The 24,701-nt window shown below is 55.3% G+C and overlaps 1 protein-coding gene across 2 annotated transcripts in view; it reads left to right on the forward strand.

Moving 5' to 3' along the window:
* Positions 1-10,586, forward strand: part of ADGRB2 (adhesion G protein-coupled receptor B2) — a 31,749-nt gene extending 21,163 nt beyond the window's left edge. The window contains exons 18-30 of one of the 2 annotated variants that reach the window (XM_012554252.2): positions 31-181; positions 288-357; positions 802-868; positions 1,034-1,119; positions 1,415-1,513; positions 3,659-3,830; positions 4,237-4,332; positions 4,694-4,733; positions 5,406-6,022; positions 8,918-8,953; positions 9,303-9,398; positions 9,519-9,575; positions 10,176-10,517. In XM_012554252.2, coding sequence (XP_012409706.1) covers positions 31-181; positions 288-357; positions 802-868; positions 1,034-1,119; positions 1,415-1,513; positions 3,659-3,830; positions 4,237-4,332; positions 4,694-4,733; positions 5,406-6,022; positions 8,918-8,953; positions 9,303-9,398; positions 9,519-9,575; positions 10,176-10,361 — 1,773 coding nt within the window. In that variant the 3' untranslated portion in view covers positions 10,362-10,517. Of the gene's footprint in view, positions 1-30; positions 182-287; positions 358-801; positions 869-1,033; positions 1,120-1,414; positions 1,514-3,658; positions 3,831-4,236; positions 4,333-4,693; positions 4,734-5,405; positions 6,023-8,917; positions 8,954-9,302; positions 9,399-9,518; positions 9,576-10,175 lie in introns of both variants that reach the window. The other variant, XM_012554254.1, reaches the window with a different exon arrangement.
* The last annotated feature ends 14,115 nt before the right edge of the window (positions 10,587-24,701 follow it).

Here is a 24,701-nt window from a genome sequence, read left to right on the forward strand (position 1 = left end):
GACCACACCTCCCTTCACCTCTCCCTGCAGGGCGTGTGCACCATGACAGCCGCCTTCCTGCACTTCTTCTTCCTCTCCTCCTTTTGCTGGGTGCTCACCGAGGCCTGGCAGTCCTACCTGGCTGTCATCGGCCGGATGCGCACCCGCCTTGTTCGCAAGCGCTTCCTCTGCCTGGGCTGGGGTGAGCAGGGCTAGTGCTGGGCTCTGCCGCTGGGCACAGGGACTGCTGGGCTGGGGTCTGGGAAGATGAGAGGACCACCTCACTCTGGCTCCCCCTGGTTCCCCAGGTTTGCCTGCCCTGGTGGTGGCTGTGTCTGTTGGCTTTACCCGCACCAAAGGATACGGTACATCCAGCTAGTACGTGGGCCTCCCGTGGTAGGCAGTGGGGGTCAGTGGGACCAGCTCAGGGAATTGAGCCTTCTCAAGCTGAAATCCTGGCCACTGCCTTCTGGGAGACTTGGGGCAAAACCCTCCTGACTCTGAGCCACAGTCTCCCTGACTGTAAAAGGATGCACTAGGATTGGATCATATCTAAGAACCACCTAGCTCAGGGGACAGCCTTGTTTTGTCCCCATGGTGTCCCCGGGGGCTGGGTCTGATATTCTTGGCCTTTGTTGGAGGGGAAACTAAGGCTCAGCAAGGGCCAATGGCTCACTGTAACCCTGTCTGGGGCTTGGTCCCCATCGAAGGCAGGGTTGTGGCAGCCTGGGGGGACTGAGGGATGTACAGCCGAAATGGTATTTGAGGATGGGAAGGGAGGCTGCTGAGTGTCTGATACTACCTCCCCTCCCTCCACTCCAGCTGCTGGCTCTCCCTGGAGGGTGGCCTACTCTATGCCTTTGTCGGCCCTGCAGCTGTCATTGTCTTGGTATGTGTCCCTGTCAGTGTCCTGGGAGGGTGTGGCCCAAGGGGGTCAGGCTGTCTCTCCCTCCACCTCCTCCCTGCACCTCAGATCCCACGTAGGGGTCCCCTTGCCAGGAGGGCACCTGGTGATCCTGTCTTCCCCCACCCCCATCCCCTTCCTGGGCCCCAGGTGAACATGCTCATCGGAATCATTGTCTTCAACAAGCTCATGGCTCGGGATGGCATCTCAGACAAATCCAAGAAGCAGAGGGCTGGGTAAGGAGGGTGCTGCGACTTGGCCTTGAGGGGAATGGTACAGGGAGGGAGGTCTGCGGGCTCTCTCGGAGACTCAGGGCTTGAGGAGGCCGACTGGGGCTCCCTGACCTTGGTGCCCCAAGGCCGCAGGCCAGGTGGGCACCTAGAGTGCTCAGCTGCAGCCCATCACCCACCCTAACTCAGCTCTCTCTCTCTCATCTGCCCTCCCCCTCCCTCCACTTGGGTGCATTCTGCCCCTGTACCCTCCCGGCTTCCCGTGTGTTTCCCCTTCTCCCATGTCTGTGCCGCCCCTGAGGTCGGAGCGGTGCCCCTGGGCCAGCCTGCTCCTCCCCTGCTCAGCGTGTGGAGCGGTCCCCAGCCCCCTGCTCAGCTCAGCCTCGGCCAGGAATGCCATGTTAGTCGTGCCCCCTGGAGGGCGGTGGGGATGGGGGCGGGCAAAGGAATGGGGGGCAGTGCTCACGGTGGGGGGAGGTGGGATGTCAGCCCAGTGCTGAGAAAGCTTGGCCCCACCTTGCCAACTGCCACACGCTCTCAAGGGCTTGGCATTGGGTGGCCAGGGGTGATGAGGAGTGAATGTCTGTCTCCTGGGACGCTGGGTTCCTGTGCCCACCCCTGCCCCCACCCCCATCCCTGGCTTATGCTCTATCCAGGCATAGCTTCGACTCTTCCTCCTCACACCCTCACCCCACAGAGGCTCATAGAATCTTAGGCGCTTAAATTTTTGAGCCATAGAACCTCAGAATTAGAACGATAGAATCTTAGAATAAGACAATCAGAAGCAAAGAATGTTAAAATGAGTGAATCATCAAGTCTTATCATCTGTCACAGAGTCTGAGACTTAGAATTTCAGAGCCATTGAATCTCACTAGTAATCGGAGACAGAGTCAGGGAGGTAGAGAATGATTTCATTGCGACCTCCTGGCAGCCAAGAATCTTGAGATCTCAGCCCTGCAAGAGGAGAATGAATCCACAAGGGCCTCAGGCTCAACCTCCCACCCAGAGTCAGAAATCCACCTGAGCCACCCTGACCAGTGGAGGTCTGCTTTCTCTCGCACACTTCCAGGGGCAGGGAGCTCACTGCCTCTGGAGGCGGCTGGCGCCATCGAGGGGAAGTTCTGCATAGTAGAAAGCTTCCTCTTAACTTGGACTGGCACCTGCCTCTCTCTGACCCAGTCTGTCTGAACTTGCAGTTAAGGACTTGGGCTTTGGGGTGAGCCAAGCTAGGTTTGCGTCCCAGCTCTGCCTCTGCCCAGCTGAGCAAACTCCAGTTTTCTCATCTGTAAATTGGGATAATAACCCCTATGCCTTTTTCTTGGAGTTTTGATCACGATGTGAAATAATGTATGTAAAGTGTTCAGTGTAGGGCCCGGCCAAGGATTGGTGGTTCATCAATGGTAGCTCTTATTACTGTGATTAGCCTCCTGGTGGTCTTGGCTCTGCCCCCAGGGTCTGCAGAGACCACTATGTCGCCCTCTGCCAGGCTGAACGGCTCTCCCTAGGGCAGGTCTTGGCCCCCTGCCGGGCTCTCTGCCTTGGCCTCCCCTGGCCGCCTCTGCAGAACAGGGCCACCCTCTGCTCTGTCTGGAACTGCGCTTGCATGACTTGCCTGATGTGCCTGTTAGGGACCTGGGGGTGTTCATGAGGCAGAGTGGGCTCGGGATGGCACCTGGTCCAGTAGGGCAAGGCTGCCCCTACTGTGCCCTTGTGGGCTGTAGCAAGGGGGAAGTGGAGGGGTTGATGCCTCCATGCCAGGGCCCATCTCCTTGCCCTCCCCTAGCAAGAAGCTGGATGTTTGGGTTTGGCCCTGACCTCCCTTTGCCTGCAGCCCCAGCTATGATCTCTTTGCCCAGGTCCTCTGAGCAGCCCCTGGAAGGGGGCTTGGCACCTCTTCCCTGGGGAGCTGAGGGGGAAGAGCCTCTGCATCTCTGGCCTAGCCCCAGCCCCACTGTCTCCCCAAAGATTTGTGCCCTGTTACGTCCTCCACGCACTCTGCCTATGTAATCTTTCAGTCTGTGTGTCTCTATCTGTCTCATGCTTTTTCACTGTGTCTGTCATCTCTCTGTCCCTCATCCTCTCCTCCTCTCCCAGCCTCTGAATCAGACTCTCTGGGGAAGCGGCCCAGGCCTGTGCATTTTTGTAAAGCTCCCCAGATGATTCTGTGCAAATTGGGGCTGAAACTCTTGACACCTGCGTCTGTCTGCTGCCTCCTCTTCTCTCCTGCTGTCTACTTCCACCTTCTCCACCTCTGTCCCCTGAAGCTGCCTCGGTCTCCCACTCAGTCTCACTGTGTCTGTGTGTCTGTCTCTCTCACCCCTTCTGGTCCTTGCTGTGGCCCACAGTTCTCCATTCCCTGTCTCTGTTCTGTTTTTCTGGCTTCTCAGTCCCTCTCTGTGGGGGGACATTCCTGAGGTCCTGGCTCTTGGGGCTCTGCTGGTCTTGGTCAGTTTGAGGGCCCCAAGCTGGGTGGAGGCCCAGGCCCAGCCCACCCTGTCCCTTGGAGTGTCACCCTGAGGGACCCTCTGCTGTTGTCCCCCCTTAGGGCCTCGCTCTGGAGCTCCTGTGTGGTGCTGCCCCTGCTGGCGCTCACCTGGATGTCCGCCGTCCTGGCCATGACAGACCGCCGCTCCGTCCTCTTCCAGGCCCTCTTCGCTGTCTTCAACTCTGCGCAGGGCTTTGTCATCACCGCTGTGCACTGTTTCCTGCGCCGAGAGGTGGGGCTGGGCCTCGCTGCCTCCTGACTGCCCTGTTCCCTTGTCATGCCAGTCCAGTCTCTCTTCCCCACCGTGCAGATGGGGAGGATTGAGGCCCTGGGAGGGACAGCGGGGTTACAGTGAGGACAGCATCTCAAGGCCCAGCTTCAGGCCTCCAGCCGGGCAGCCCTTGATGTCAAAGCTGTGAAAGCCCCAAGCCCCATCGGCTGTACCCCATCCTTGTCCTTGGCCTTCTGGTCTCTTGGGATTCCTCCTCTGCTGTGATCCAACCCAGGTGTCATCACCTTCCTTCCTGTCTGAGCTTCTTTTCTTCCACACCTGCCTGGGTGCCTGGGGTGGGAGGCACAGCTGGTTGTGGCAGGGCCCCTGTGGCGTCCTCAGACCCAGCAGGCACCCTCTGCCCCAGGTCCAGGATGTGGTCAAGTGCCAGATGGGCGTGTGCCGGGCTGATGAGAGTGAGGACTCCCCTGACTCCTGTAAGAACGGGCAGCTGCAGATCTTGGTGAGTGAGGAGGCCAGGCAGGTAAGGGTAGATTCCGGGTGCCCCTCCACTCCCCTGCCCCAGGCCACTCCCCTCTCCATCCACAGCAGGGAGGGGACAGAGACCAGGTTTGATTCAGGCTCAGCCACTGACAACTAGGTGACACAAGTCCTTCCCCCTCCCTGCCTCAGTTTCCCCACCTATAAGGTAGGGCTGGAGTAGAGCCTGTCTGGGGCCCCTCTGGGTTCTGTTGGGCAGATTCCTTGGGCAGCCCCTCTGGCAGGCCAACTGAGCGGAGGTGGGTAGGGAGGGGTGAGCCCCCTCCCACCCTGATACATTGATCCTCCCTCTGCCCACCTGCTCTCTCCCTCTCTGCCTATAGTCAGACTTTGAAAAGGATGTGGATCTGGCTTGTCAGACAGGTGAGTCTGTGGGGCAGAGTGGAGAATGGTCCCAGGAATAGGCAAAAAGGGGAGCCCCCAAGCCCCATCATGGTAGGCCCTTAGGGGGTCTGTCCCAAGTCCAGCCTCAAGTCAGACAGCCCTGAGTTGAATTCAAGGCTGTGAACCCCATTTACTGTGTGACCTTGGGTAAGCAACTTAAGCTCTCTGAGCCTCAGTTAACACACTTGTAAGGGAGAGAATACCATCGTCCCAGGGTGGGTGGGAGGCTTAAATGAATTAGGGGTCATCAGGTGTTTAGCAGGGTGCTTGGCACATAGGGCTGTCACATCATCTTATCATTCCATGATTCTTAGGGGGATCTCTTTGCCGTTCTGTCTCTTGGAGAGGAGCTGAAGGGGAGAGGGTAGTAAGGCCCTTTTGACACCCTTAGGGCTGCGGGGTCAGAGGTCAGCGCCTTCACAGGGCACTGTGGGAGCTGGGCCTTGGCTTGGTTTCTTGTCATGTTCTCACCCCTTCTGGTGTGGGAGAGAGGACCAGTTACCCTGAGAGTGCCAGCACCCAACCGTCTCTCCAGGACTCAGTTTCCTCCCTCGTCCAAGCTCAGGGGCTTGGAACCCATCTAGCTGGGCAAGGGCATCTGTGGGCTCCTCCTTCCCAGGACTTACCCCTCCCTCCCACTCCTGTCCCCAGTTCTGTTCAAGGAGGTCAGCACTTGCAATCCATCCACCATCACGGGCACACTGTCCCGCCTGTCCCTGGATGAGGACGAGGAGCCCAAGTCCTGCCTCATGGGCCCCGAGGGCAGCCTCAGCTTCTCACCACTCCCTGGGAACATCCTGGTGCCCATGGCAGCCTCACCAGGGCTGGGGGAGCCGCCGCCCCAGGAGGCCAACCCTGTGTACATGTGTGGGGAGGGTGGCCTGCGGCAGCTGGACCTCACGTGGCTGCGGCCGGCAGAGCCAGGCCCCGAGGGGGACTACATGGTGCTGCCCCGGCGGACTTTGAGCCTGCAGCCTGGCAGTGGGGGTGGAGCTGGGGAGGAACCCCCACGGGCCCGGCCCGAGGGCACCCCTCGGAGGGCTGCCAAGGCGATGGCCCACACCGAAGGCTACCCCAGCTTCCTGTCCGTGGACCACTCGAGCCTGGGCCTGGGCCCTGCCTATGGGTCTCTGCAGAACCCCTATGGGATGACCTTTCAACCGCCACCACCAACACCCAGTGCCCGCCAAGTGCCCGAGCCTGGGGAGCGCAGCCGGACCATGCCCCGCACCGTGCCTGGCTCCACCATGAAGCTGGGCTCCCTGGAGGTGAGGGGCAGTAGGGCCGTGGGTGGGGGTGGGAGGCCTGCCCCTGTATGCCTGGGACTGTGTCTAAGTCACTGACTGCACCTGGGGGGGGGACAATGGGCAGCCTCCCCAGAGAAGCACCTTTGTCCAAAGTCACTGGGAGTGTGTACACTGCACATTTCTTCCTGTGCTCATGGCTTGTTCTTGTTGTCATTTGCTGTCAAGTCGATTCTAACTCATGGCGACCCCACGTGTGCAGAGCAGAACTGCTGTATAGGGTTTTCAAGGCTGTGATGGTACAAACGATTTGTGCTCAACTACTAACCTAAAGTTTGACGGTTCGAACTTACCCAGCAGCTCCTTGGAAGCAATGCCTGGCGATCTGTCTCCATAAAGATTATAGCCAAGAGAACCCTGTGGAGCAGTTCTACTTTGTAACACATGGGGTCACCATAAGTCGGAATTGACTTGATGGCAACGGGTCAGTTAGTTTTTTAGACCTTTTGAAAACAGATTGCCAGGCCTATCTTCCAAGTGCCTTGGCAGCGCCAAGCGTATCCCAACTTCTCTCAATTCCTCAAGTGGGCTTGGACTTCCTGCACTGAGAATGCACTTCCTGATTCACTCACTCTTGCTTTGGTGCCTACTTTGGAGTAACAGGTTAGAATGGGTCCTCCTTTAAAGATACTGTGGCTCAGGCAAGGCATGTATTTTCAGGGGCACTACACAATGGGGATTAAAAGCCTGGGCCTCTCGGTGACGCAGATCCGAGTTCAAACCTGGGATCTGCTGGGCATTAGTGACATCTTGAGCATATCGCTTAATGTCTCTGAGCCTCAGTTTCCTCATTTGTAAAGAGAGGATAACGCAGAGTCTCTTTGTAGAGTTCGGTTAATTGAGTGATGTAAAAGATTTGGCTCTGTGTGGAGCAGGTAGGAAATGCTAGGTAATTGGAAATTTCTGCTCTTGTCATCCCTGCAATCAGCCTGTGGTACTGCCCATAACCTGTTGCCATTGAGTCAATTCCAACTCATAGAGACGCTATAGGACAGAGTAGAACTGCCCCATAGGGTTTCCATGGAGCAGCTGGTGGATTCAAACTGCCACCTTTTGGTTAGTAGCCTAGCTCTTAACCACTGCGCCACTGGGGCTCCAGTACTGCCCATCGGCCAGTGGTAATAGACCATCTCTTCCTGAGAAACTGCAAGGCCCTCTGTACCCAACTGTGTGTTTTCTGCGGACACCTCTCTTCCCTCTGGCCTCCTCAGGCCTGCTCCCGGCAGAGTGCCCAGCCCCGGGCTGACACTGGGGACAAGCAGGCGATAGTGACCTGCTCTCAGCGGCCGTAGAACTCTAATCGGAGGGACGAGGGGGATGTGGATAAGGAAGGGGGCAGGAGTCATAGCTCAGACACGGTTGGCTGCTCAGGTTCGTCTTCAGAAGCCTGCTTCGGTCCTCCACATAAAAAAAAACTAAGCAGCTAGACTGTTCGCGAGTTTAGTTTTTCCCCAAAGCGTATCTTGAACATTTGGTGCTTGCTCCTGCTACAGATGGCAAAAACAGGAAGGCGTAACAAAGGCTGAAAACTTGAAACCACCACTGGGGAGGGGTGCGCTCAGCATCGGCAGGGTTTGTTCTGTGGACACCTGCCTGCAGTGGGGCCATGAGGAGGGGCCAGTGTTCGCTCCTCGTGTGGGAGGTAGCAGTCAACGTGGCAGCATTCTGAGGGGTCCCAGACGATGTCCAGAATTCTGTTGTGTGCATCGGCAATGGGGTGGAGGCGGAAGAGCAGGTTTGGGGGCAGGGAATTATAGGTTTATTCAGTTGGACACAAGCTATGTTTTCGGTGCCTGTGGGACGTTGGAGGGCGGAGGGTGTCCTGGTGCTTCCGGAAAGAGAGATGTGGCCGGGAGTGGGGAGGAGGCACATGTGAGTGGTGAGGGGCAGGAGAGGAGTCCCAGGGCAGAGCACGAGGGCCTAGTATTAGAGAAGCCAGGGTGGGCAGCAGAGAAAGCATGGGCAGGGAGGTGGGAGGAAGCCAGGTGTGTGGTGTCTTGGATGCCAGTGATGGTGAGCATGTCCGCTGGGGCCCGGGACTGGGGAGGTCCAGAGTGTGGTCTTACCTTTCCCCCTGAGGGATTTAGGGCAAGCCCCTTCCCCTCCCTGGGCCTCAGTTTCCTGATCTGTAGCATGGGAAAGTGGGCCTTGGTCTCATGAGTCCTCACAGTGCCAACATTCTCGAACTCTAAGGCCTCTTCCTTGAGCAGCATGGACACTGTGTAGGTTGTTGGGGCCATGAAGATGGTTTTGGATGAGTAATGGCCAAGGGAGGCATTAGGGAGTGGGAGGCCAGGAAGGTTTGGCGGGAAAAGGGACAAGGTAGGGTCAAAGGAAGGTTTCAGAAAACCCGAGTCCCTGTGTTTGCAGAAGTGGAAGGTTCCATGGAGAGGGGAGTGTGTAGCTGGCAGAGAGAATGGGAGGATGGGGCAGGACAGGAGTGGAATCCCGTTCACAAAGGAATGAGCATCTGCTCCGGATCCCACGTGGGAATCCGTGTCCCTGCCACATTGGCAGTCTGCATGGTGACATTTGGCCCGTGTGTGTGTGCAGCCATGTTTCTGGGCATGTCTGTGTGTTTGATGCTCCCTGTGAGTGTCTGCCCACAGTTTCTGGCATGTGTGTGTTGCAGCGGCAGGAGGGGATGTGGGCCTGGGGCCTGAGCCTCAGCACCTCATTCCCTGTGTCCACAGCCGCAGGGGCTCTGCCTTACAAACATTGTCTGTCAGCTCTGGGTCTGGGCTTGGGGAAAGGAGCAGTGGGAAGACCCCTGGGGTGCCAGGTTTCCTGGCTTTTTAGCCCCTTCATGGGGTGAAAAGCTTTCTCCTCCTTGCCTGCTTCCTTGTTGCTCCTTCCCAGCGAAAGAAGTTACGGTACTCAGACCTGGACTTTGAGGTAAGCACTGACAGTGTGTGTGTGTTGTATGTGTGTATCGAGAAGGGGCATCTGTCTGTGGTATCTGTTCCTGGAGGGTTGGACTGCCACTCCTAAAAGGGCCCAAGCCCCATCACGGAGCCTGACCCCAGGATCCCAAGCCCGTGTTTTCTGTGGGATCTTCCCAACATTCCCTCCCTGCCCCAGCCCATGGCTCTGGGGTGGAAAGAGAGCCAGACCTTGTCCCAGAGGGGTCAGCAGCAGGCAGGCCAGCAGCAGGGAGCCCAGGATGCCTTGTCCTTTGTCCTGGGTGGGGGTCACAGTGCTGTTGGGGGACAGACCTTCTTTGACACCGTGTGGCTCCTAGAAGGTGATGCACACCCGGAAACGGCACTCGGAACTCTACCACGAGCTCAACCAGAAGTTCCACACGTTCGACCGATACCATAGCCAGTCCACGGCCAAGGTGAGGGCTCCTCCCTGGGGCTGCCCCTGCCATGAAGCTCAGGGATCGACCTGGTACACGAGGCCTGGGCTAAACCAGTGGCCCCTCAGGTTGGGCCCTGACAGGTGGCCCCCGTTGTAGAGGGAGAAATGGTGGAGTATGTCCTTGGGTGGGGTGGCCGAGCAGAGTGTGTTCAGAGTAAGTCCCTGGGCTAGGGCGTGAGGTGGGCTCCAAGGGACTCATTCCCTACCGGCTCTCCTCCCTGGCCTGGCCGACCTCATCCCGTCTCCCCCAAGGCCTCTCCCACAGCATGACCTACAGTTCTCGGGCTGCTAGGGGTAGGAAGGGCCACAGATGGTGGGCACTGATGAGGCTCCACCAGGATCTTGAGGGAGGGTGGGCAGACAGGAGTCGTGGTCCCAGGGCGCCACTGGGCACAGGGTCAGGAGCCCTAACTCTGCAGCCTGGTGGATCTGGATTCATACCCTTCCTTGGCGCCTGCTTGCTCTGTTGTTGTTAGTTGCCATCAGTTGATTCCAACTCATGTGTGCAGAGTAGAGCGGCTCTACTTTTGGAAGCAGATTGCCAGGTCTGTCTTCCGAGGTGCTTCTGGATGGGTTCGAACCACCAACCTTTTGACTAGTAGTCGAACGGTTAACCGTTTGTGCCACACAAGTACTTTGTGATTTTAGGCATCCCTGGCCCTCTTGGCCTCCTCAGTTTGTTCTTCTGTACAACGGGTGAGAGGGTATTGGCCCATGGATCTCCATGGGCCCTTCCCACCCCCACCCCCCACAGGAAAAGCCCAGCCCAGGGGAGCGTCCTGGCCTGTCCCAACAGCGGCGACATCAGAGCTGGAGCACCTTCAAGTCTATGACGCTGGGCTCGCTGCCCTCCAAGCCCCGAGAGCGGCTGGCCCTGCACCGGGCAGCGGCCTGGGAGCCCACAGAGCCACCGGACGGTGACTTTCAGACAGAGGTGTGAGTGCCACACCGGACTGCCCACTACGTATAAATATATATATCTCTCTATTTTCACACTCCACTTTGGAACAACCCAGGAGCCGGCACCCCCTCCCCTCTCCCGAGGGCTGGGCAGGGAGGCACAGTGGACTCAGCTAGGCTGGAGGCGCCACATATGGCATGGCTTGGGGGCCAGGGTCCCACCCTGTTTCTCGGAGGCCCCCTCAGCCACTGGAGTCCCATCTTCACCCTGGCCTGTTTGTCCCTTCCCGGGCTGGGGAGGGGGGAGGGGACCTTTGTTGGGAATAAACTTCACTCTGTGGATTTTGCTGCTGAGCTGTTTGCTTCCCCCATGTGAAGGCCCATCCCTGGGACCCCTGCTTTGCCGCTCCATCTCCCGGGCTCGCCTCACTTGGTCTCATCAGATTGTGTGACGGGGTCAGCCCGACTGGGAAGGGGAGGCTTGGGCTCTGACCTCATCTTTGCTTGACTCCCTAGGTGGCCATAGATAAGTCCCTTTCCCTGTTTGGGCCTGGGGTGAGCAAACTGGGAAGGTGGGATGGGGCCCCTTGCACCTGGCCTTCCCTAGTGGCTGTGATGATCATGGTGGCCATTCAGTGGGGTCCAGGAACCTATCTGCCTGGTCTGGAACCAAGGCAGAGCTTAGTGGACTGGCACAGAATGAACTCTCTACGTTTTAGTTGTTATTAGTTGGCATCTGGCCTCTTGTGCCAGGAGCTTCACACACATGGCCCCTTACTCCTCCCAACAACCTGGCTGGAAGGTTTTAGGTTGTCCATTTTGTGGATAGGAAAACGAGGCCAGAGAGAGGAAGTACCTTGCCTAAGGCCACAGTCAGAGGCAGAGCTGGGGTACGAAGCCCAGGCTTGGTAGATGCTGGGACCCACCCTCTTTCCTCTTTCTCACCCTCTTCCTGTTAGGACAGGAAGTTGGAGCTCAGCTTCTTGGGACATGACCGCCATGGCTGCTGGGCCAGGGCTCAGGGCCTGCATGAAAGGTTGGGTTTGGGGTAGAACAGCTCCAGTGGGGGAGCCTGGTTGGCTTGATGCCAGAAGGCAGAGGTGGGAGACTCACTGCTGGGTGTACTCTTCACACCCCATAAGTAAATGGACCATTGCTTAGTTCCCCGGCCCCTAGGAAGAGGGGCCATAGGCTCAGCATGCCTTAACATCCTGCGTTATGCACTGTGGCTCCTCTGTGGTCAGGAAGCAACTAAGCAGGGGGCATAGTTAGCAGGGGCCACAGATGCAGCTGCTGGCCTGGCTGCTTAGCAGCATGGGCATCCCTGGGCCCTCCCCAGGGACTCTGGGATGCAGACCCAGGCCTTTGGGAAGCTGACAGTCGGAGGTCTTGGGGTGGGGTGGCTGACATGTCGGAGGGGGAAGGTGCTGGTGGAGCTTGAGGGGGCCAGAGGAGTGGTGGGGGCCCTGTCGGAGCACTACAGTCCCCGAGGGCCCAGGCTTTCTCTCAGTCCCACCTGAGTTCTGCTGGCTGTGGAAGCTGACAGAGCCCTTCCTCTCAGCACTGTGGTCTTGGCCCTCAGCTCTGTGGGTGCTCCTTCCTCCTCCCTCGCCTGGGGCAGCCACAGTACCTACCATACATAGTGCTCACTCAGGCACTACCTCATTTGATCCTTAAAGGTAAGTATTGTGACTCCCCCATTCTACAGATGAGGAAATGGAGGTACAGAGAGGGAACCTGACTTTCCCAAACTCCCACAGCTTGTAAGTGTCTACATTGAACTTGTGGTTGGGAGTGGCAGAATCTCGATGCTGGCCAATTTAGGCAAAGGGGACTTTGCTCATTCAGGAGTGTAATCTGCAGCTAGCGCCATGGTGGGCCAGCTGAGATGCAGGGTCAGAGTGCTGCCAGATATTCCATTCCCTCCCAGCAGCTCTCCATATGTCAGCTTCATTCTTTTAGGCAGGCTCCCTCATCTGTGGGGGGACCAGCAGGCTTCCTCCTCCTGGCTCCCATCACTCAACTTTGCCCCCAGAGAGCAAGAAACACTCCTGAATTCCAATTAGAAAACCCCGAAGGAAGGGCTCTGATCGGCCCTGGGTGCAGGTGGGGCACTGTGATTGGCAGCCCCCTTGGGAAGGAGGCAGGTCTCCAAAAGAAGGGGGCTATTCCCAGAAGGAGATGATGGGCTCGTATTGACAAAGCTCGCAGTCCTTCACCTTGCAATAGCAGACCCCACCTCACATCCTGAGCCAGGCCTTACCCTGCCCTGCCTCCTGCCCTCACCTAAACCCTTGTGTCTTCTAGTCTCCTTCCTCCCCAGCCCTGGACTCCACTCACCACCAGCTCCAGGAGCTCTCTGGGGCTGAGCTACCATGTGCAGTTTCTCGCTTTGCATCTGGTTTTGAGGAAGAGATTTTGTGTCCACTGTGTTGATTCTGCTCGAATAGCAACCACAGCTGCCAGCAGAGGCTCCACAGGGCTTTGACCACTTCCCTGGTCAAGGACAGAGCTTTCCTGCGGTGGGGGCTGTGCTCCGCCCTACCCCTCAGTCCCTGCTCCCCCAGGCACTGACTTGCTGTGTGACCTTGGGCAGGTCACTGGGCCCTGTCTGACTTAGGTTTCCTGTACAATAAGTTGGCTGATATCCGTTCCATTTGAGCTAACACCTAACATATGTCGTCTCTTCCCTGGACTTGAGTGCCGCACTGCATCGTCCTCCTAATTCTCTCTGCCTCCAGTTTCCAGGCCTTTATCCACATGGCCTAAGTGGGAACTTGGCAAAATTCAGGCCTCTGGCCAGGCCACTGCCCTGTTCAGGAGCCTCCCAAGGGTCCCTGAGTTAGCTAGATGTGGCCCTTGCCTCCCTCTCCTGACTCACAGCTCATGCCTGTGCTTATAAACTGGAATTCCATCCCTGCTGACGGGGCAAGCTCCCATCCATCCTTCCAGATCCAGCCAAGCGGCCCTCTCTGTGATCCGACCCTGAACTCCCCACTTCCCAGCAGTCGGCACTTGCTGTGCTTCCTGGTCCTGGGCTTATACTTTCCTTATCGCACTGATCACGCAGAGTTGCTCTTATCTATGTCTGCCAGGTTCAGGTCTGTCCACTCAGCTCAGGGCCGCACGTGGAGCAGGCATCGGGATCTTTACTGAGTTCATGGATGGAATGCACAGATCCTTCTAAGCGTAAATTTCCTCATCTGGAAAATGGGGATAATGGTAATCCCTACCCAGGCTTCCTCACAGGGCAGCCGGGGCATGACTTGAGCTGATTCATGGGGAGCATTTTTGATGGTGTTAACTACCCATCCCCCAGTCAGTCCTTCCTGATACCTACCATAGGAGCCCAAATGGGAAGCCTGCCCTGGCTGCTGTCCAGGGTGCTGAAAGGGACCTGCCACCCTCCCAAGGGATAAGGAGCCAGCCTAAGAGGCTCAGCCAAGCTGCGACCTTTCCTTGCCTTCCAGACTGTGGCGGGGTCCAGGGTGAGCAGGCTGCCCCTCCCTTCGTGAGACCAGACCCTGGGGAATGTCCAATAAAAACATAATGCACACTACAGATGGAATTTTAAATTTTCCATTAACCATTTAAAAAACTAAAGCAACAGGTGAAATTAATTTTAATAATATATTTAACTCAATATATCAAAAATATTATTTCAGCCCGGACTTCCGGCAAAATGGCGCTCTAGGCAAAAATATTATTTCAGCATATAATCAGTATAAAAATTACCAGTGAGATATTTTACATTCTTTTTTCCCCACTAAGACTTTGAAATCCGGTGCGTGTTGTACACATATAGCACACTCTCAATTCAGTCTGGCCACATTCCGAGTGCTCAGTAGCCAAATATGGCTAGTGGCTACCATACTGGACAGCACATCTCTGAACAGACAAAGGCAGTGACCTTGAGCAAGTCGATTCAGTGTTCTCTGAGAAAAGGGCCATTGTGAGGGTTCAGGGAGATGTAGGGAAAACTCCCAGCAGAGCGCCAGCATGAAGTAGGTCCTAAGTGTTCCTGGAATCTGGGTATTCCCTGAACCAGGAAAGGCAGGAAATTTGGAGCTCCTTGTAGACTTCTTAAGGAGACCTATGGACTGGTATTAGCCCTACCTCAGAAAGCCTGGGGGAAGGGTACCCCCATCCTCACTCCCCACGCCAACAACCTATCTTCCTTTCCCCCACCTGCAGCCCAGACCCAGGAGAGGGGAGGCAGGTTGGGACTGGCACTTGAATAGACACATTAAAATGCAATTGAGTTCAATTCACTTCCATTAGGCACCAGATTAAAAGGAAATTAGGTGGCCTGGGTGGCCTGAGGAGGGACTTGGGTGTAGGGATCAGCTGACTTCTGCCTCTCTGGACTCATTTCCCTCCAGGCTTCCTCATGCCAACCCTGGCACCTCCTGGGGTCCCACAGTTGGAGCTTCCTTAGGGCCTATCCCCAGTACCTCTTATATTCCTCCCTCCACTCCTCCAAGACAATCTGCTCTTGAAGACCCTCCCTCCCCCAGCATCCCCACCTTCTCAGGCCCTCAAAACGCATGCTATGTGTCCAGAGCAGAGGAGACTTCAGGCTCTGCTGTTTGAGAAGGGGGCAGCACAGTTCATCCCTAGCTGAAGCATCCTTTTCTGTGGGGAGGCCAGAGTCACATGCAAAGGAGGAAAGTGTGGGGCAGGAGAGGAAGACCAGAGGACATCACTCCTCCTCTGTAGGCCTCAGTTATAAAATAGGGTGGGATGTGGGGAGGGTTGCGCTAGAAGACTTCTGAGGCCCCTTACAGCTCTGATGTTTTAGAATCCTATCATTCTAAGTGATGCTACATATGAGATTTGATACAGACAGTAAGTCAGAAGTGCTCTAATTTCTTAGAAACCAAGATAGGCTTTGATCAGGGAAGGTTTCCTGGAGGAGGTAGATAGACAGACTGGAGGAAGGAGAACATGGAGGCCACTCTAGATGTGAGGAACTGCATTAGTAAAGGCACAGAGGCAAACACTCATGCACACACTAGGCATTCAAGAAGGAGAGCACCTTCTGGGTGGGATGACGAGACCTTGGTAAAGGAGACTGGAGAAGTATGTTGAAGCCAGATTGCAAAGGGCCTTGCACACCTGAGCAATGAGTTTGGATTTTATCCTGTAAGTAGTAGGAAGCCATAGGAAGTCTTTGAGCAAGGAACAACACTATACAAAAAAAATAGGATAGTCTAAAGTGGAAATGGAGGCCTGTGTGGAGGCTGCTGCAGAAACCCAGAGGAGAGATGATAGGGCCTAAGTCAAGTGGGTAATGGTGTGGAGGAAACAGCTTCTGGAGACATGCAAGAGTAGAATCAACAAGACTAGATGAATGCAGGAGCTGGGTAGGGGCAGGTGGAGTCAAAGATGATGGCCTAGGTTCCGGCTTGGATAACTGGGTGGTGAATCATGTCTTTACTGGGATGGGAAAACAGCAGGAGGGACAGGTCTCAGGGAAGGGAAACGATTCATCCGTCCATAATATTGAGTACTGTGTTAGTTTCTTTGGGCTGCCATAACAAATTACCAAAAACTTAGTGGCTTCAAACAACGAAGGTTAGAAGTCTGAAATCAAGGTGGAGGCAGGGAGGAACCCTTCCTTGCTGCTTCTAGCTTCCGGTGGTTGCTGGCAGTTCTTGCATTCTTTGGCCTGTGGCAGCATAACCTTAATCTCTGCCCCCGTCTTCACATGACCCTCCCTGTGTGTGTCCTCTGTGTCTGTCTATCCGAGTCTTATAAAGACACCAGTCATTGGATTTAGGACCCACTTTAATGCAGTAAAGAAGTGGTGGTGCAATGGTTAAGCACTTGGCTGCTAGCCGAAAGGTCAGCAGTTCAAACCCACTAGCCGCTCCATGGGAGAAAGATGTGGCAGTCTGCTTCTGTAAAGATTACAGCCTTGGAAACCCTATGAGGCAGTTCTATTCTATCCTATAGGGTCGCTATGAGACAGAATTGACTTGACGGCAACGGGTTTGATTTTTGTTTTTGTTGTTGTTTTTTTCTCCAGTCTGACCTTATCTGGGGCCCTGGTGGGACAGTGGTTAAGCATTTGGCTGCTAGCCAAAAGGTGAGCAGTCTGAATCCACCAGCCGCTCCACCAGCCGCTCCTATGGGGCAGTTCTACTCTGTCCTATAGGGTGGCTATGAGTTGGAATCAACTCGACAGCAACAGATTTGGTTTTTTTGGTTTATGACCTTATCTTAACTTGATTACATCTGCAAAGACCCTATTTCCCAAAAAGTCACGTTCACAGTTACCAGGATTCAACATACCTTTCGGGGGGGACACAGTTCAATCACTAAAAGTACATACTACACACCAAGCAATGTGCTGGGAGCTAAGAATAAAATAGCAATACATATGGTGTCTGCTCATGGAAGTCGTGGTCTAGTGGAGGAAACAGACTTCAATCAGCACATGAATGGACGTTCAATTACAAACAAGGTATGGAGCAGATCAAAAAGCAACTCACCGCAGACTAGGGCATCAGAAGGACGTGATGCTTCATCTCAACTCTGAGGGAAGGTAGGTACGAGCTAGACACAGTCAGTGGGATGGGCAGGGGTATTCCAGACAGAGGGAACTGTATGTGCAAAGGCTCTGTGGTGGGAGAAGCATGGAATGTTCCAGAAACTGAAAGGTCAGTATGGCTGGATCATAGAAAATGAGAGACAGAATGCAGGAGATGAAACTGGGGAGATCATCAGGCCTTGCAGAGGCTTAGGACAACAGTAAGGGTTTTGGTCTTTAAGACCAGTGGGCAGCCAAGGATGGGTGTTGAGTAGGGACTGATGTGATCTGATTTCTATATTAACAGGATTGCTCTAGTTGCTTGTTGGGAAATGAATGTGTGTGTGTGTGTGTGTGTGTGTGTGTGTGTGTGTGTGTGCTGAAGAGTGAGGCTGGATGCTGAGAGACCAGTAAGAAGACCATCCTTATGAAGCAAACTAGAGGAGTGCTATGAAGAGGGGGAATGGAATCTATATGTATGTTATGGGTAGAATGTCAGCCCCTGGTGTGGACTGGGTATGACTCGCGCTTCTGTCTTGCACGAAGTGCCCTTGGAAGTGCACAGGAAGAAGACCTGCTTTGGGAGACATGATTGTGAATTTGACCTTGGGCATGACCTTAACTTGATTACATCTGTAAAGACCCCAGTTATCTCCCTTGAGATACCTTTGAGATGGCCAAGGGGAGATGTCACATCGGAAGTAGGCAGTTGGACACACGGGACTGGAACTCAGGAGCGGGCCTAGGCTGGAGTACTGACATAGCAGGAAGCCAGATCGGAGTGGGCTGTAGAGTGAGTGGGTGGCAAATAAACAAAGACGGTACAGACAATTCTTAAAGTGGGGCTATGAAAAGGGTGCAGGGAAGCTCAGGGTCTACTGGAGGCTCCGAGGGTGGATTAGCTGGAGAGGATGATGGAAGATTTCCAGGAATGAAGAGGCTGTCCTTACCCCCTCTGCAAGATCCTACATAATGATGGACCAAAAATAACCAGCTCCATCACCCTGGAGGGTAGGGTCCTGAGGCCCAGGAATGGATATCATCAGAGAGATTGATTCTGCTCATTTGTTGGGCTACAGGCGAGCCATGACTGCTGAAGGTGGGGTGGGGGTGGGGAGCAGGTATGTAGGCACTTGACAAAGCTTGGCTCTAAGACCTGTGCGGAGGGAACTCTGGACTCCATGGGGGGCTCCTGGGGCACAAGATGGAGATGCACATGCGGGGTCCCAGGCTCTCTGCAGCCCTTGTCCCTGTTCCTGAGCAAGCAGGAGCAGAGCTGAGCCCTCCCCCACAAGCCTCAGCTCCCCACTGGGCCTGCTCTGGGCTGGTATGTCCCCATCCCCTGTGGTGGCACAGCCCAACCCCAGCCATCAATCCAGGCGTCCCTAGAGTCAACCAAGAAAGTCAATATTTAATTTGGGCACCATGTTAATGCCATCGATCACCAACTCCCTCCTTCCACTTCCCCAGGTTCATTTGTCACTTCCCATCCACTGGTGGGGGGTGCTGGGACCCGGTGGAGGCAGAGCTCAGCCTGGAGTTGATGCAGGAAGACTGGACTGCATGGGGGTGCTTCCCTGAGCCACGCAGTGTCCCATTCTCCCTTTGAATCACTGATCTGCATTGTCTGAGTTCCCTGAGCCCTACTCCTGGGGAGAGGGGAAAGGTCAACTTTTCTCCCAGGCGGGGCTGAGTCTAATTCCCTGTGGGGTCCAGATGCAGAGCAGGTGAGTTGGAGGATGGAATGAGTGAGAGAAGTAATGTGGAAGGCTACCGCCTGTGGGATGAACTACCAGGGGAGAGACATCAGAGCAAATCCTGAGACCCAGAACCCAAGACTGGGCAAGCTTAGGCTTCTAGAGCCCTTCCTGGGTGTCAGTGTTGTGCCCTTGTGCTCATATGGAACCCACGTGAGGATCCTGAAACCGGGGCCCATTTCTAGGCCCCAGAGAGGAGCTTGTGGGAGTGAGCTTGGAGGTTTAGAGCATAACTGGGTAGCAAAAGAGGGTGCTGGGGTAGGGCAGGACCTGCCCCAAGGCTGGACTGGGCCCACCTCCACTCTTTGTGCTGTGTCAGCTCTGTGGATCCAGATATGGGCAGGTAGGCTGTGCCTCTTGGCATCCTTGCCCAGCCAGCTCCCCCCACCACCACCCTCAGGAAGGGAATGGGGCCCTGCTTAGGGGGCCAGACTTGTGCTGAAAACCCACTTCAATCTTCAACTTGCTGTGTGATCCTGGGCAAGTTAAATAACCTCTCTGAGCCTTAGTTTCCTCCTCTGAGAAGCCTTGGTCACTTTGTACAGTTCTCAAAGGGCCAGGGATGGGCAAGGGAAGGCCTCAGTGGACTAAGGAGGTGTTCTCTAGGTAAGTCCCCACACTGAGCAGCTGTCCACAGTCCTGCTGTCTCTTACTACCTGTGGGCCACTCAATGTCAGGCCTGGGCCAGGAGGGCACCTTTGATGCACCTCGTTTTCCTGAGTCCATGCTCCAAGGTCATGTCACTGAGAGGACAGTCGATCTAGCCTTGCCTTTTAGCACTGTTGGCCCACTGGGCAGACTGAGTATAGCCTGGGGCATCAGCAAGGTGTGGCACACACATGTACACACACACGTAAGCAGGAAAGACATTCTGCTTCGACGAACTTATCCAGAATTTTGCAATTGGAAAATAAAAAAAAAATTGTTTTCAGCATACACTTAAGATTAAGCTTCATGGATTAGTGTTATTTGTCGTATGAATTCTATTATGACTGTTTTCAATGGGCAGGAAATCTAAATGTCTTAACCTGGCTCAGCTGACCCCTGTCCTGAGCTGCCCATGGACTGCTTACCAGCCCAGCTGACCCACTCTGCGCCATTCGGTCAAGTCTTGAGCCAGGAGAGCCTGACTTGGTCGTTCATTTCTTCATGGAAACTTGTCTGATGCCAACCCCGTGCTGGTCCCTGGGCTGGTTATTAACAATGTGAAGATGAGGAGAACATAGTCTCTAAGAAGGAGACCAAGGAGGAGGAATAAGGAAAGGGGCAGATTTTGTCTCCCCCGCTCAAAACCATCCAGCAGCTTCTCATTGCTCTTAGACTAAAGTCCAGGCTCCTTGCCGTGGCCCAAGAGGTGGGCATGACCTGGCCCCCACCCACCATTCTGACCACGTCTCCTGCTGCTTTCTCTCACTGACTGAGCTCCAGCCCCATGGCCTCCTTTCTGCTCCTTGAACAAATGTCATGGTTTCTCCTACTCCAGGGCCTTTGCATTTGTTGTACTCTCCACTCGAAAGGCTCTTACCCAGTTGTTTGATTTGCTGGTTACTCATCTTTTGACTAATGCTCCCTTGCCACCTCCTCAGAAGTCTCCCTTAACTACCCCTTTCCCCTCTGAGTAATTTTTTATCACATCGCCCTATCTCCTTCCATAGCACTGTTTCTCACCATCTGAAATGAAATCACCTGTTTCCTGTTTATTGTCTGTCTCCCCCACTAAACTGTGAGCCCCTGAGGGCAGAACAGGGTTGTATTTACTGCCGTACACACCATTGCCTGGCATAAGATAGGAACTTAATATTATTGAATGAATGAAAAAATGTAGAGTCTAGGTTTCCCATAGGACATCTAGTGAGGGGTGTCCAGGAAGCAGTTAGAGCTGAAGGTCTGGCCCTCTACCCTGCCCTAGGCAGACTGTGTCTGTGTCTATGTTGTCTCTTGGGGGGGGGGGGGTGCCGCGCGTGCGTGTGTGTAGGGTGGCACTGCATATACAGGCCTGGAAAGGGGAGAGCCCCATTGGACACCAGCTCAGGGCATGCATATTGCAGGAGGCACATTTCTTGAATACTAACTCACTGCTGGATAGGCAGCCCCAGCTGCTGCAGAATTTTTCACTGTCAGGGCCAAGGGTCGAGGGAGGATGGGGGTTGGGAGGGCAGAGCATCCATGTTCAGAAGAAGGCCGAGTACACTTTTGAGTGTGTCACGTGCAGCTGTTTAGGCATGGACTTGCACACAAGTGGCCATGCGTCGGTGCTACACGTACAGCTGAGTATCTGAGCATGCCCTGCCCGTCCTGACTGGCAGTGCACACAGGTGAATTGTATTTTACACGGCATCACTTCCAAGCCCAACTGTGGGAAGGAAGGGCCCTCAGAGACCATTGAGTTCCACTCCCTCCCATTGTACAGAGAGGAAAACTGAGGCCCACAGAGGGGAGAGGCTGCTTGAGGCCGCACCATGAGAAGGGGAGGATCAGGGCTAGAGCTTAGGTCTCCTGAGTGTTTCACTCAGTGAACATTTATTGAGCATCCATGGTATACCTGGTGACACTGGGGACTCACTACACTGGAGAAGCCCACAGTGTGAGAAGCAGGAGCTGGGAAAGAGGGAGGGGAGAAGATAAGGACGCTAGCAATAGGCCCCACAGCAGGAGGGGTCTTCTCCTCCTTGAGGGGAGGGTGTCAGGGAAGGCTTCTTAAAGAAGGAAACACTTGCGCTGAGCTTTGGAGACGAATGGAAAGCTCAGCAGGCAGAGAAAGGGGAAAGGGCACTCCAGGCAGAGGGTGCCAAGTAAGCAAAGGCACAGAGGCATTAAACAACCTGGCAAGTTTGGGGAATTGCAAATAGTGCAGTTCAGGGCGGAGAGAAGAGAGGAGAGTGCAGGGAAGATGGGCTGCAGAGGGTGAGGCTGCAGAGGGAGGCGGGTTCAAGGCCCATGACAGGGGTGGATTTTGTTGTGAAGGCAGTGGGGAACCACTGAAAGTTTTAAACAGGCCAGACTTGGGTTTTAGAAGGATTTCCTTAGCTACCAAAGAGAAGTGGGTTCAACAAATACATTCTGAGCACTTACTATGTGGTAGGCACTGTGCTGGGTGCTGAGGAGATGATTTTGAATGAGACACACAGTCCTGGCCCTGTACTGGGGATACATACAGACAGGTAGAGCAGGTGGGAATCTTGGCACACAAACCCAAGTGTGCAAGAAACATCCTGCTTCGGTATTCTCTTTAAATCAACTCCAACTGACTCACTCTAAGCCCTTTCCTACCAGTTGGCTGAAAATTCTCTCACCCCCACTCCCACCTCCTCGTAGTTTAGTCTAATAGATCTGCTGGTCCCACCTGCACCTAAGCATGGAGGAGATACCTCCTGTCTTTGGTCTACACTGTTCACCACAGAGATGCCTGTTGTCCTGGACCACACGGTCCCTTGAGGTCCAGTGACTTGGCTGTTCCTCTGCCACTCTGGGACACCGGCATTATTACTGAGGCAACTGCCAGGCTACAGCCTCTCTAGGTCACCACCACCCATCCTCCACAGCTCCTGTCACTTGTCAGGGGAGATGATGCTGGGCACAGGCCCCTACCACTCACAGGACCCCCATCCCTGCCCCCTGCAGCTAGCTGTCATCTCTCCTTTGTCACTGCCCCCACAGGCCTGTCCTGCCTCTCCTCTCCGTCCCTTGGGAACACCTAGCACAGCTGTTTCCAGGAGTTTAGCTTTTTCAAAAATCAGGATGAGCCATCAGACTTCAAGCGGCTTTTGTGTTCAGCCCTACACAGTTCCCTGAGGCTAAGAAAATCAAAAGGATTAGTACCAGCTCGGAACTGGGAGAGGAAGTACAGGGGAGCAAACCAATTAATATCTCATTAAACTATCTTTCCATGAGAGTAAATATGAGCGGCCAGGCAGTGAGCACTCTAAGAGGGGCAGGTGTGTACTGGGGGCCATGGGAGCTCAGACGAGGGGCACCTGACTCACACCTAGGAGTCAGGAGAGGCCTCCTGAGGAGGGGAATCCTGAAGACACCAAGGATTAGGTCAGGAAGAGTGTTCCAGGAAAAGAGAACAGCAGGTGTGAAGGCTTCATGGTGAGGGCAAACTGGGTGTGTGAGGAACTAGAACTTGTAGAAAGTGCCTGCGAGTCTAAGGTTCCCATAGGGCGTCTAGAGGTGGGTGTCCAGGAAGCAGTTAGAGCTGAAGGTGAGAGTGGCTGGGGATGAAGAAGATGGAGCTGGCTGGTGAAGAGCCTTGGAAGTCCCAAGCCAAGGTCTGAACTTCATCTTGACCATAAGAAGCCATTGAAAGATTTCAGTCCAGGAAGTGGTACCATCCGATTTCTGTTTTAGAAACACTGTTCGGCTATGGAGAATGGATGCGGGAAGGGGTAAGATTAGAGGCAGGGAGAACATCGGCAGGTGCTGCAAGGATCCAGGCAAATGATGGTCGCGGCCTGGACCAGTGGCCCTGGATGGAGAGAAGAGGACAGGTTCCAGAGATAATGATGAAGGACAGAACTCAGGACTTGGAACTGGAGGAAAGAGGGGAGGACAGAATTGAGGGTATCTCCTATTTCTATCTGGGGTGAATCACCAAGATGGAGCACTTTGGGAATAATGGTGTGGCTGCTACAGCAGGACATCCAGGGAGGGAAAGGAGTGGGGAGGGAGATGGGGGACGCCCCTCCCCCACCCCCGCATTCCGCGATTCCCAAACTTCCCACTAGATGGAGGGCTGGTGCTGGGAGACCGAGCTCTGCCTCCCGCCCCTCCCCCCAGAGGGATGGGCCTCGATTTGTGCCCACCCCCCTCACCAAGTCCCCGTGCCCCTCAGTACGCCACCAGAGCGCGTGTATTTTGGACCATCAGCTGCCGGCACTCGCCATGACTGAGGCCTCAGCCTCTAGGACTCAGTGTTAGAGGCATCAGCCTCTCTGTGCCAGCGACCCCGGCAGAGGTCCTCGGTGGTTCTCTCCGTGCCGACGTATACAAGTTGTTTCCGTACTTGGGGTCCCTCAGCCACGTCAGCCTCAAAGACTGGCCAGCTCCCGCAGATATGTCCTGCAGCCTCGAGGTTTCCCAGTCAATGATGCCATGGTCGCCCCCCGATGCCCTTCTTCTCCCCAACCCCACACTGGGGGAAGAGGCCCCCATTCCTCTCCCTTCTGTCCCTGTCCCCAGAGCCAGGCCCAGCTCCAGTCCCAGGCGGCCAGATACCCAGCATCTGGGCCTCTTGGGACCTTGGGGACAGGATCTAAGGCTGGCCAGGGGTAGGCGGAGCCGGATAGGAAGCGGGGTCTGGGATGGAGTCAGGGAAGGCACCCAGGCCATGGGTGTGGCCCGAGGCGGGACCAGGAGCACAACCAATTGAGGGGCGGGGTCAGACTGAGGGCTAAGGGCGTGGCTAACGGGAGAGGGTCGGTCTCCGGTGACCCAGATCGGTTGCCGGGGAGCTCCGCTCGCCCTGACCCCCAATCCAATAGCCAGACAGATCGACCGTGGGGAGACTGCTGGCCCCACTTTAAAAGAAGTCGCTTCCTGGAAGGGGCAGCACCCTGTTCCCTGGAACTGCCAGGCCTTGCCGGGGGAGGAAGGAAGGGGGACGCATTCTCTGGGCCTGCTTCTCACCTCCTGTGCAGCTGATGACCCCTCCCCTACAATGTGCTTCCAGTCCTTTCCAGAGAGACAGATGGAGGGCCTGAAGCTTGGGCCTTGATGATGGGGAGCTGGTCAGGCGCCTCCGCCCCCACGTGGCCCCCCTTCCCTGGCCCTCTGCGCTCAGGCCTGGAGCCGGCTCTAAAAATAGACCAAGGCGCTGGATCTTGCGCACCAGGGAGGGGTTCTGGGAGGCCTGAGTCACCCGGCCGGGAGGTCTCCCTCCCCACCACGGGAGCCGAAGTAGTCTTGATGACCAGGCATCACTCTGACTCTGTTGGCCTGATTCTGCGCTCTTGGCTGTGCCATGCCGCCCTCCCAGGGGGAGCCGGCCAGGCGATGGCGGCCCAGACCCGGCGAGCGGTAGCAGCCACAGCCGGAAAGGATTAGGAGTTCCTGGGCCTGATTTATTTGATTGTTTTTGTGTGTCTGG

The sequence above is a fragment of the Trichechus manatus genome, unplaced genomic scaffold (genome assembly GCF_000243295.1).
Source record: "Trichechus manatus latirostris isolate Lorelei unplaced genomic scaffold, TriManLat1.0 scaffold00015, whole genome shotgun sequence".
In the NCBI taxonomy this organism is placed as follows: Eukaryota; Metazoa; Chordata; class Mammalia; order Sirenia; family Trichechidae; genus Trichechus; species Trichechus manatus.